Source organism: Microchirus variegatus (assembly GCF_963457635.1).
Source record: "Microchirus variegatus genome assembly, chromosome: 2".
NCBI lineage: Eukaryota > Metazoa > Chordata > Actinopteri > Pleuronectiformes > Soleidae > Microchirus > Microchirus variegatus.
Genome location: NC_139803.1, coordinates 8,400,475 through 8,413,412, shown reverse-complemented (window position 1 = coordinate 8,413,412; position 12,938 = coordinate 8,400,475). Strand labels below are relative to the sequence as shown.

Sequence of the window (12,938 nt, the reverse complement as noted above, 5' to 3'; positions counted from 1 at the left end):
TCTCTCCATCTGTATGTATTTACTTTTCCATATTACACTCTTTATTCTCCACTATTTCTCACCGCGCTTTCAGGGGGAAAAGACTAATGTCAATTGCTGTCGTGCGGAGAGACATGACAGCAATCAGAAGGATAACTCTGTTGTGGAAGCATGTACTGTAGGTCTTATCAGGAGGCAGAGTGCAGATGCAAAATAATGTGACAACAAAGGAGCGATTATGCGTGTGTGTTTTTATCGCAAGCCGTTTCCACTGCACGCAGTAATTGTAATTTATGATTTTGTGTCTGTCACAATTCCCCTTCCCCAGTGATGGCTTATGTTTCCTCGTCGTGATAAGACACCCAACCAAGAACATTTTGGATTAGAGCATTATTGCCACTGAGTATAGTCTGACCATTCACTCACTCATTCACTTACTCACTCACTCATTCACTCAAGAACTCACTCACTCACTCACTCAGACAGACGTGCGTGTCAGCCAAATGGTGCTATTTGCTGGAGCACGACTGGCATTTCTCCAGACCATGGGGATAGCAGGCTTGGCAGCGCAGATCACTGATGGACTCGTTGAAGCGGTTCGCGAGCATAGACAGCTTGCTGCCGTGACACAGAGAGCAGGGAGCGCAGCCCGAACCACCACAATGCTGGCAGCTGTCTGCCTCCTGAAGAAAGAAAGAAGAAACACATTAGAGGAGGAGGAGGAGGAGATGGAGGAGCAGCAGCGAATACAAGTGAGAGACAGGAACTATGATTGTGAGGTTAAAAAAATGTTAATGCTGGGGTTGAGATTAAGCTGAAAGTTGGCCCAAGGTCATGAGATAAAGTTGTGTGTTATCCAAATCTAAACAGCTGTGGTGTGTATATAGAGTAGTGCAATGTAATCATCGTGACACAGCTGCTCTGGATCCTCAAATCTGATTTGGCCACTGTAGAACTTTCTAGCAGTTATTCAGCGCATTCTGTACGGAATCAGAGTGGGATCGTCATCAAAGCAATCGCAATCAAAGCCTTAACATCCAAGGCGCTTCTCATATATAACCAACCCCTTATTCGTGTGTTTTCGTCTGTAACTGATCATCAGAACCTGTATGCTTTGCCGGTTTACAACCTATTAAGTAGTGTATTGAATTGTGTTTAGAATAAAACCTCTTAAAGACACTCGAGTTGTCCGCCATACTTGTTCTGGTCGCCCTTTCCAGAGGGTAGTTTATTGAGCTGTAAGAAGCAGCCGATAAAAATCTGGACAGTTGTAAACCGTTGTGGGGATCGTTGTCGAAGAACACGGTGCCGAGCGGGGAACGCCCGTCATTGAAGAACATCGTCGGGACCACAAAAACGCCACCACAACGAGCAAAAAGCTAAGAGCCAACAGGGCCGTCAAAGGGCTAAAGCAACCACCGCGACGGAGCAACCGAAGGCGAGCCAACGAGGCCGTTGAAGGCAAAAGAAGTACCGCAGCTGCAAGTAAAGCGGAGCCGCGCCAACTACTGGTAAAGGAACCAATAGTTACTGAGCAAAGTAAAGTGGAGCTGTGTCAACTACTGGTAAAGGAGCCAATAGTTACCGAACAAACCACCAAAGAGTCAACGCTTGGCCATCAAAGGAGACAAGCCAACGCTGCTGAGACTCAACGCAACTGCTACCACGACATCGAAGAATCGACGTCGCAGGGCGGCCGTATCGTTTATGATTGTTACCGAGGCCCAACTGCTAACCGTCTTTGATCTCTTCAGTTAAACTGATCGAGAACCAAGAGGAAAGTAAGATGGCTGGCAACGAACTAGAATTGGAGGACCAAGAACAGGAGTGGTCCAGAGCGAGAAAAATCCTCACAACAAACATGCAACTTCTCATCGCCACGACCAGTTTACCAGGGAGTGAACCGGTCGAAAGAAGTATGGAAACGCTGTTCATCAATTACAAAAACTTCCTTAGCACAAGCTTTGAATATACCGCAACACTAGAGGAGATGGAAGACTCAATGGATGAGGATGAGTTCAAGAGGCGACAGGGCAACGCCCTAGCAAAGAAAAATACCACCATACGAGAGTACCACACCACCATAGAAACACTATGGTTTACGCAGGCAGAACCCAAAATAGACGCTTTCATTACGGAGTTTAAATCAATTTTTGACAAAACTGAAGCACTCAGTAAAGACAAAACAACACCGCGAATATTATGGCAGGAGCACCAAGGTACCAAACTTGACCAAAAACTCGATAAAATCAGAAACGCCGTGAGTACCTGGAAAAACTACCAACCACATGGAACAAAGAAATGGAGTTTCTTTTCGTCATTACAAGACGACAAGGAAGACCTGATGAAAGGATGGGCACATCCATGGAACAAAGACGAAGATCGCGACAGTGAAATCACCATATACCAACGGGCCTTACCAACCGCCTTTAGTGCAGGACAAGACACCACCAAGACTCTTTGTAGACCCTGGTGTGGAACACAGTAGTGGGGGGCCTTTCGGTACGAACACCAGGGGGGAAACCAGCTCGATGTGTACCCATTATGTGTACACCCAGGTAACATTACCAAAGTTCAACGGGAGAGGAAGAGACTATTGGCGTTGGAAGAAAGAATGGGCAAATATGGAAGCACAGGCGAACTCCACAGGGAAGACGAGAGAAAAAGGCAGTGAGGAAGTCCGAACAACAGCAAAAGCAGCGACAGAAGCCGCAGCAACGACATCAGTGGAAGGGCACGAGTCAGAAGATGTAACTGACGCAGATGCTTGTGCAGAATCTGAGCCCGCACCGAGTGAGGACAGCTTTGCTCAGGCCGAGGCTGAGACTGAACCAGCGTGCAAAGCTGCAAAGGCTGAAACTGAGCCAGCGTGTGAAACTGCGACCGACCCTAGAGCAGGGCCTGAACCAAAGCCAAAACCAGAGGCCAAGGTAGAACCAGAACCGGAGCCTGGGGTCAAGACAGAGCCTGAACTAGAGGTTAAGGCAGAGACTGAAGATGACGCCAAGGCAGAGACTAAAGATGACGCCAAGCCAGAGGTGGATGAGGATTCCGGGCCAGAGATGGGGACCGAATCGTCTAAACCCACCCTGGGCGTCGATGATGATAATCCCCTGGGACATGTAAGGCCTCCAGGCTCAGATGCTGAGAAGGCCACTGACGAGATGATGGCCTCTACTGAGAAGGACCCAGGTCCAGATGTAGAGAAGGCCGCTGACGAGATGGTGGCCTCTGCTGAGAAATACCCAGATGCCCTCAACCCCATTAGAGCAGTTCTCCTCAGATTCAGGGAGGGTGACATCTCAATTCAGTGCACAATTCAGTGTGGCTGGAAGAACAAGAAGTCTACATGCATCAATTCTTGTGGAGAGACTCGCCGTCTGATGAGATTGAGGACCACACTGTGGCAGTGAAAGTGAACATGGGAGACAAGCCCACTGTATACATCGCACAAGTAACTATGAGCGAGACCGCAAAGTTACCCCAGTTCACTGACACCAAAGAGGAAAAAGGAGTGATAGAGGAAAACACCTCCCACAACAACCTACAGCACCGAGATGAGATCCTGAAAGCAGTGCAAAAGACCCTGAAAGGAGGGGTTTTTTACCTTAAACCCTGGGTCCAGTTAGGTCAAAGTGGGAGGAAGGACGAGACAAAACCAACCCAGACTCAGGTGCCATCCAATCAACCAAGGGGAGAAAACAACAACCTTGTGCAAGGAGGATTGTTTCCCTTAATGATGGCCCCTAGTAACTCCTCTAAGAGAGGGGAGAAGAGGGGAACTGAAATTGACTCCACTGAAGAAGAAGTGGGAATAGAGACACCAGGACTCCGGAGACCTCGTTGTGTCCTACTGAGCCAGATTGCCAGGCGGAACAACCCCTGGGATAGAGGCAGGTGGTACAGGGTTAGAATCATCCACCACGTGATGTTTCCAGATGGACCCCCACTAGCGGAGAAGTGGTTGGCTCATACACTGAGAGCCCCTATTCCAGCAAAGTGGGAGGCAACACTGACAGTGAAAGAACTCAAAGTTGAATTCCTAGACCTGTGCCTGGCCACTCAACAGGGAGTCCCATTCCCTGTAACAACGCTTAACTGGCTCGTTGTCAGCAAGGACGAGGCCTCAGGATTGCTGTGGTGCTACGGCAGAGTCCAGAGTTTCAACCAGGGAGAGCCCGGCGTGCCCCCCGGAGTGCCCTTGGCCCCCAACAACGCCTCAATTAACCATGAGGGCGTTGCCTCACCCTTTGAGTTAATGGCACTTAACCTCTTCGGGCCCTACGCTATCAGAGACACTGTTAGACGGAGAAAGAAGAAGGTGAAAGTGTTGGGTGTGGTGTTCAGCTGTGCGGCATCAAAAGCAATTCACGCTGACATCGTAGAAGACTCGTCAACAGAAGGGTCCTTGAAGACGTACCAGCACTTCGCAGCTCTCAGGGGCCACCCAAGGAAGCTTTGGTTAGATCAAGGGAATTTTGTAGGTGCCAGGCCAGTGCTGAAGGAGCTTTATAGGTTCCTAAATACTATTGACAAGGACCAGATCCAGGCAAAGGCGGCAGCCACAGGGACCGATTGGACTTGGGTGTCCCACCCAGCAGACTCTCTACACCGGAACGAAGCAGCTGAAGCAGCAGTCCGCGCGCTCAAAAGAGCACTGAGTAACATTGGTGAGGAGGGCAACCTGACAACGCCAGAGTTCCAAGCCCTTCCCTACATAGCAGCCAGTCTACCCAACAAGAGGCCTATCGGTGCCAGGGCCCAGGTACGAGATGAGTCGGTAGGAGTTATCACTCCCAGCGGGGACACTCAAGGATCTAAATATCCAACCTACCCCGTCTTGAGACTGAGAGCAATTCAAATTGAAGTCAATGAGTTCTGGAAACGGTGGAGCCAACCGGAGGGCCCGAGCCTTTTCGCCCGGCGGAAGTGGCATACACTTACTAGAAATGGCAATTGGAGGCTTGGTGTGGTTGGTCGACCAGAACGCATTGAGAGGCCAATTCAGGCTAGAGCGAGTCGTGGAAGTATATCCCGAAGCAAAAGGCGTGGTACGAGACTCGAAAGTAAGAACTTGCCGAAGTTGTCCAGCCTCTGGCAGGCTTTGCGAGAGAGGCCAGGGGGTAGAAAGTTGCCCCTTCGCCATCCTCCACAGGGATGTCAGGCCGCCAGTAGTCCTACTACCAGTGGAGGAGCAGGAGTAAACCATCGCTGCAGAATACCCGACCTACCCCTCCACCAATTGGTGGAGTGTTTCGGTTAAGGATCAAGACCCCCCCCCCCCCCCCCCCCCCCCAGGATACCGTGAGGACACTTATTCATTCTGGACTGATTGACATGTAATCAATGTACTTTGTTTAGGGAACAAACCTTTAATTACGCACATCGTGTGAAATGTGTAATGCGTTGATGTAGGTAGCGCGTTCCTGTTTAAGGACGTGACTTTATGTACTTTAGGTAAATGTTACATCTGCTTAAGTCTTAATTATTATCATCGATTAATTAAATTGTAAATTATAACTTCTATAACTGTTTGAACCGTTGTTGTGGCTTACTTGGGTTCAAGAACCAGGAAGCCAAGTGGGAGGTGTAGAACTTTCTAGCAGTTATTCAGCGCATTCTGTACGGAATCAGAGTGGGATCGTCATCAAAGCAATCGCAATCAAAGCCTTAACATCCAAGGCGCTTCTCATATATAACCAACCCCTTATTCGTGTGTTTTCGTCTGTAACTGATCATCAGAACCTGTATGCTTTGCCGGTTTACAACCTATTAAGTAGTGTATTGAATTGTGTTTAGAATAAAACCTCTTAAAGACACTCGAGTTGTCCGCCATACTTGTTCTGGTCGCCCTTTCCAGAGGGTAGTTTATTGAGCTGTAAGAAGCAGCCGATAAAAATCTGGACAGCCACATTTGAACAACTTTTTTCTTTTCTTTTTTTTTTACATATTTTAAATATTACTCATAATTTAGATCGTGGGCCCACGGTTGGTGTAGTGATTAGCGCTCTCGCGCGCTCTTCGGGCCCAGATTGGAACAACTTCGAGCCCCGGTTGGAAGAAGGGCATTTCTGCAAGGAGTGTGCATGTTCTCCCCATGTCTGCATGGGTTTTCTCCGGGTTCTCCGGCGTCCTCCCACAGTCCAAAAACATGCAATATGGGGATTAGGTGAATTGATCACTCTAAATTGACCTTAGGTGTGAGTGAATGGTTGTTTGTCTCTATATGTGTCCCTGTGATGGACTGGCAAACTGTCCAGGGTGTACCCCGCCTATCGCCTTATGTCAGCTGAGATAGGCACAGCACCCCCCGCAACCCACCGGTGGAGGATAAAGCGGTAGATAATGGATGGATGGATGGATGGATGGATTTAGATTATTTCAAAACAGATGGATGTGTATTATACCCATGTGTACATGGAAATTAAATGCTCTGCCCTTTACTGGCAAACAGTGAACAGGCTTTTTTGACCTTTGACATTTCAATGCAATGGGACGACAATCCCATCAGACCTGAGGTCCTGAGACGGCGCCCCAGGTAAAAGTGCATTTATGGACCCTTACCTTTTCTGTTTTCTCATGCAATATTAATGTGACTAAGTCGGAATGTGTGTGTGTTATGTGATCAATGGTATCGAAATAACCCTGCCTCGCCTTATCAACAGGCCAATTTTCATTTTCCAATTGTATTTCTTATGAAATGCTCGTGCGAAACAGCTGAGTTCCAGCGTCCATCACTTTTACAGTCAGTGAATCATTACTGCCAACGTTCACAATAATGAGCAGCTGCCTGCGCTTCACCGACAACGTCTGGAAATGTACGATGTGGTTATATTTTAATCTTCATGAACTACTTCAAAGATACCTCAGCAGGAAATGGATAGATAGACTGCCGTCTTTGTATTATACAGTCAAGAAGGAATACAGCAGTAAAGTGGAAGAAAGGAAATATTTGAACATTCCTATGATAAAAAAAATCAAGGTGACTGAAAGTATGCAGCACATTATAGATTTTTTTGTAAATTATAGGATAGACTTTATTGTCACAGCGCCAGTACACGTTCAGACTCACTAAAATACAACAATAAAACATCTGCAGTAAAAGAATAATGAACGGCAACTATAGATGGTGTTGAAGGCTTTACTGTAATGGACAAAGGGAGAAAGGATTAGTTTTTTAAATGGCTGACAGTTGAAGGTAAAAGTATTAATATTAATCATCCACTATAGTTCCCTGAAGTTGCACTTAGCATTGGTGATCTGCCGCCACGGTTAAGCTGTTGCATTTAAAGTGAAATCAAAGTATAAATCCATGCTCATGCTTATATATATATAAATATATAATGACGGTGAAAGTAGTAACCATGGACAAAGAAAGAGAGGCTGCAAAACAACAGAGAGAGGAAAGTGGAAGATGGACATTTTTCGTGTGGCAGAGAAAATGGGAATGTAACAAGAAAGGTGGGAAAAGGGTGAGGGGAGTGAAGCAAAGAGAGCAGTAATCATCCAAGGAGGTGAGAGGGAGGGGAGTGGGTAATCCTTGCAGCCTGGTAAGTGGCAGGCAAATGCAGCAAGGGCAGAGTGAAACTGTGGACTCATCAGTATCTGTTCACAGTTGATAGATAACGCGAGGACAATGGGCCGGTGGCTGCTGCAGCGAGAGGGGGCCACATGGAAAAGGAAAAATAATGGCAGTACAAATAAGCTGGCAGTTACAAAGAAACACAAAGACGATTGTGGGATGAGGGGAAGAAAAGAAAAAAATCACCCCTTTGTGAATAGATGTAAATGACAAGAATAGCAGTTATTCTCTTGAAAGCAAATTTAAACTGAAGAATCGATGGTGAGACGTATGCAAAGAAAGAAAAAAGAGGAGAGGAGGGAGGGGAGGGGACATGGAAAGAATATAGAGAATAAAAAAAAAATGGGATGATAAAAACCTACAACACCACTGAGAATAATTTGGCAGAGGACCATTACCTTGGTCTTAATGTTGCTGCTGTGCGCCTCTTTGTCCTCGCCGTCCTGTGTACTCAGAGCTTTTGCTCTCCTCCTGCTCACCCTCTCCTTGGCCTTTGGTTTCGCTTCCAAGTCCACATGCGGCACCGTTTGGTGCTGTGACACCTCAGGATTCTTTGGTGGTGCCCTGATGATGCGCAGGTTGCTGGTGTAGATGATTATCTTGCCAAAATCCAACACTTGGGACTGAAGGGGAAAAAGAATAGGTCAAATAATCCAACATCACTTTAAAGTACATCAACTAAGAAATTCAGTACACATTGTACAGTACAGGTTCACAGAGGGATCACTGCACCTACCTTTAAATGATGCACTAAAATGGAAAAAACAGCATCCAGATTGCTGTCTTTTACTGATAAATGTGATAACTACCAACCTCAGTTGTGACTCTGACATTAGGCCAGCAGCCAGTGTGCCTTTACCTGCCCTTCCTCTGATCCCACCATTACAAAGCTGCTTCCATGGCAGCTCAGTAAGACTGGCTTTTTCATGTAAGAGAAACAGTTTTGTTGCTATTTTTATTATTCCATTGAAATTGTAAAAAAGCTAATTCTGAACAGCATGTTGTTCATAAATCCATTGGTCATTGCTGTTTATCTGTTCTCTCTTATCATGAAACAATAAATTGCGACTCCCTGATGATGTCTTTGTGCTTCCTATCATCGAGATAGTAATAGTTTTATTCTATTGCCAAATCATTGAGTTGTCATGCTCGATTTCTTAATTAAAACTCTGCAGAGTCGTCCTGATTCTACTTCATTTGAACCGCACTTGAGAATGGATTAAGACAATTAAGACAGCTGTTCGTGCTTGACATTCAGGCAGAAGAAAATGGCACCGCTAAAGGGAAGAAATCTGATGTAACTCTTACCTTGATTACTATCAAAATGCAAGCATCCTGCAAACATAACTTACGCTGGCGTCTCCCTCTGCTCCCTCTGTCAGATCAGCAGTTGGCTTGTAGTTTCCCATTCCTCTGTATACATTTATTCTTTGGGCAATGAGCCCCGTCGGAGGATACAGACCTGGAAACAGAATGAAAAATGTTGTCAGGAAAGAGTCTAAACTGATTTATTTTGGTTTTGGCATGATACTTTCTCGAGTGACAACTCAAACCCATACTTGCAATTTTATACTGTGTGTAAATTGGGAGATACGCCTCAGTTTTAACTTGATTTTAAAAGTTTTGAGCATAACACGTCAACACCTGTTTGTGCTATGACTCAATAAAAAGGTAATTTTGACCCTGGTAGTTTTTGTTTTTTGTGTGCAAAGTAAAATAATGGAAGTATCCAAAACAAAACTAGGATGTTTGAAAAAGTATCGAATTTCATCCATTCAACAAGCATGTTTAAATAGTGATTAATCTTTTAGGAGCCACTGTCAAATGCTTTACAGGTTAAACAGGACAAACAAAATGATGTTAGAATACTAAATGACTCAGTAGCCGTTTGAAAAGTTCATTTCAGAGAGTGCTACGATCACAGGGTCACAGTATGATCCGCCTACTCTTGTGTTAGTGGCTATTAATTTTGTTGTCTTTTAAATACCAAAGTAATGGACCAAATAATGACCTGTGCATTCACTGTGGGCATTAATATCTTTTCTTATGCAGCAGGAGAATAGAACACAACATTCTAAAATGTATTCTAACACTGTTTCTGTTGCTTGTATACTGTTGTCAGTAGGAGCTGCTGCTGCAGAGGCTGATTAACCCACCGTCTCAGACAGTGATGTTGTTGCTGATGCAGAGACTCAGACAACCAGACCAATGTTGTGTACATTTTTGTGGGGATTATATGTCCTAAATACTTTTTGGAAAATTGGTTTGGCTTGACATTAACTATATCCAACAGTTGTGCTGATTGGAAAAAAAAGGGAGAACCTTAACGTGTGATTACACTGTTCATTGTGATCAATGTGTTTAAGTTAGTAGCGCTGCACAAACTTGGCTTTTACTTGGTCGCTGGAAAGTTAAAAAGTACTTTTGTGTCCTTGTACTTTGACTGATGTCAGAGGTGAAAGTTTAGACCTTTTATTTCTTAATATGTTTCCTTATTTTAACCATTAAAGGACCAGAGAATGTCCTGTAACTAAGTGTTTTGTCCATTTTCCCAAAATTACCTCCTATATCTGGCAGTTATTTACAATTTACTGCATGTTAAAATACTGCTTTAACAATTTCAACACTGCAGTTGTACACAAACAACATATTTTGCATGTTCAATTTGAAATGCAAACAGCATAAAACATATATGTTTTGGAGTCTCTAAAGGTTTCTTTGTCTCTCAATGTACAAAAACAGGCCAAAAACAATGGCGTGTGGTCAGCGATATACTCGGGTTAAACCTAAAAGCAGCAGCTTAGGTTTTTGACCCCAGCCGCAGGGTGGCCATGTCCAGTATACTCGTAGTAGTGCCATTCCCAAGCCCAGATACATGGGGGGTTGCATCACGAAGATGCATAGTGGTATAAAATCCCTGCCAATGAAATATGCAGATCACTGAATAAGCAACTGATCCGCTGTGTGGCGCCCCCTAGAGAGGCACAAGCCGAAAAAGGAAAAAGAACAACAGTTTGGGCTTTAATATTTGATACAAATGGAGTTTACACATCTTTTCCCTCTGGTAACGAGTTTACTGCCCAAACACACCTCAGTAAAGTCAGACACAACAGTATGTACACAAAGATAAACTCTCACCTTGTTGGTCCCCGTGAGCGTCCTCAAACCCACAGAGCTGCTCCATCTCCAGGTGGCTGGGGGGGATCTTGCGGTGGACGAAGCTGTGAGGGTATTTCTCCTCCGGACTGTCCAGCTCCTGACCATCCTCATACACATGCTTCAGCACCCGTCCACTGTAGGACGACGCAAGCTTGAACCTTACCTGTGGGTTTTGAAACGTGTTCATTATTGTATGATTCATACACAGCAGTATGTCATCATGCAAGACAAAACTGTTTTATTCTGATGCTTGTTTGAAGATCAGATACAAATATAGCACTCCTGTTTCAGATAGCTGTGAGCTATAACACTGAGCTTATTAGCGGTACATAATAAAACAGTTGCACAGAAAACATTTTTATTAAACAGAACACTCTGAGACAGAAATGACCTCAATATGTCTCAATCAAACTGTGTCAAAACCCGTGGAACAAAAACGAAATCCATAAATAACTCACCTTTCTGGGCTTGGTGCTTTCATACCGCTGATTCAGTTTCCTTTGGAGTTCCTCCATGGTGGCTGACAGAGGAGGGGACAGAGCAAGAACATCAGTCCATCCAAGAGGCTCTTTTACATTGATCCAACTGACATCAGCTGGACAAGGTGGTGCCTGGTGTGATAAAAGGATGTACAAGACGGATTAACGAAGGACTTGATTGACATACCAAAAGAAGGGAAGCCTGAAACTTGTTTGTAAAGGAGTGGGTGAATGAAAATGCTTGTGTCCTCGCTCTCCTGGGTTTGACTGCACCTGTTTTTTTTACGGGACGCACCTCTCCAGCTCTCCATGCTAAATTATTCACAGCGAGATCGTATGCACAAAAGGGATGGTTGAGAAACCAGAACCTCTTTCATCAAATAATAATGATCACAAGAATAGATTGTATTTGGAGCCTGTAAGGATTGCATGAGTGTGTGTGTGGGAGTTGTTTGGTAGTTGTACACCTGTCTGTCATTGGACGAGAGTCGAGTGCATCACTGTTGAAAAGTAAACACGACATTCGATGTCTCTTTTGCATCTGATGGAAATAACACACTGTGTTTCTGTGTATGTTTCTCTGATAATGAAAAGAGACAACTCTCAAATAATGAGGCTTTCAGACACCTGAGAACAAGTAGCACGGGAGTCTAGAATCCAATCAATTAAAAACAGATTAAACATTTATATCTGTAGTAATAATTTCTTTATCACTGTCTTTTATCTTTGTCATTACTTTGTTAAAATCCTTAGGGAAAAGGGAAAAGGGAAAAGGAAGCTGAGCCCATTCATTTTACTCTGGATACCTCAGCTCAGCTAAGTTGGAGCAAATAGAAATAATTTAAGACATTTTCATTCAAGTGCTCTATAAAGAAATCCTTCATGAACTCCTTATAATCCTGCAACATAATTACTTGAACTGACGTACTGTTCGCAATTACCTAAATAGCCATGTGCTAAGTGTTTTTTCTGTCTGGTGTAATGGCTTTAATTACCGTACATATCTTCATTTGTGTTTCGCTTGTAATTACCTCTACAAAACAGTGTGAGTAATAGAAAAAGGTCAGCAGGCATTAAACATGTGACCATTAAAGAATGGTCGCATGTCACACGCATGATAAAAGTCCTGTCCCTCCATGCAGCCACACATCGACTTCAGAGGACGTTTACATTGACTCACATTCATTTCCTGGAGACTTATTCTAACATGTCTTCATTTTAAAATGTAATAATTACCGTTGTGGGTGCTTCCTTTTTGACCCCATAAGGACAAAAGTCCCCATAATGTGACTGTGTAATAGGCTTCCACAGCATTTGAGTTATACCTGAAACACACACACAAATATCTCTTAAATATCAGTGTCATATAATTTTATCGTTCAGCTACAACCCACAAATGTTTATTCTTTGAGTACCAAAAGTCTCTCTTTTTGTTGCCCTTACTTGGCTCCAGCTCAGCAAGAGAAAACCACTTTAAAAGCTAAAGTATTTTAATTGTGTCTGAATATATTACAAGATGTCCCAACTATAGTGCAAATTTTCTTTGTAGTTTTTGCATGTGTGGATGGAATTAGCCTGCACTTGCCTGGTGGTTTGTTGCACAGAACCATCTTGGAAGGCCCTTTCAAAAGATATTTGGATAAAGGGCAGGTGCTTTCAAGGAATTCTTGGCAGGTTGGATGGACCATCTGTTTTTTTTTACAGTCTACGAAGGTTGGTGAAGCCAGCTGGGAGAAGAC

The 12,938-nt window shown here is 44.3% G+C and overlaps 1 protein-coding gene across 1 annotated transcript; it reads right to left on the bottom strand.

Moving 5' to 3' along the window:
- Positions 1-488: 488 nt before the first annotated feature.
- Positions 489-11,235, bottom strand: grxcr2 (glutaredoxin and cysteine rich domain containing 2; the record flags this gene model as incomplete). The annotated part of the gene is made up of 5 exons (XM_083909970.1): positions 489-662; positions 7,960-8,184; positions 8,914-9,023; positions 10,700-10,883; positions 11,179-11,235. The coding sequence occupies 5 exons, from the start codon at positions 11,233-11,235 to the stop codon at positions 489-491; spliced, it is 750 nt and encodes a 249-aa protein (XP_083766096.1).
- Positions 11,236-12,938: the final 1,703 nt, after the last annotated feature.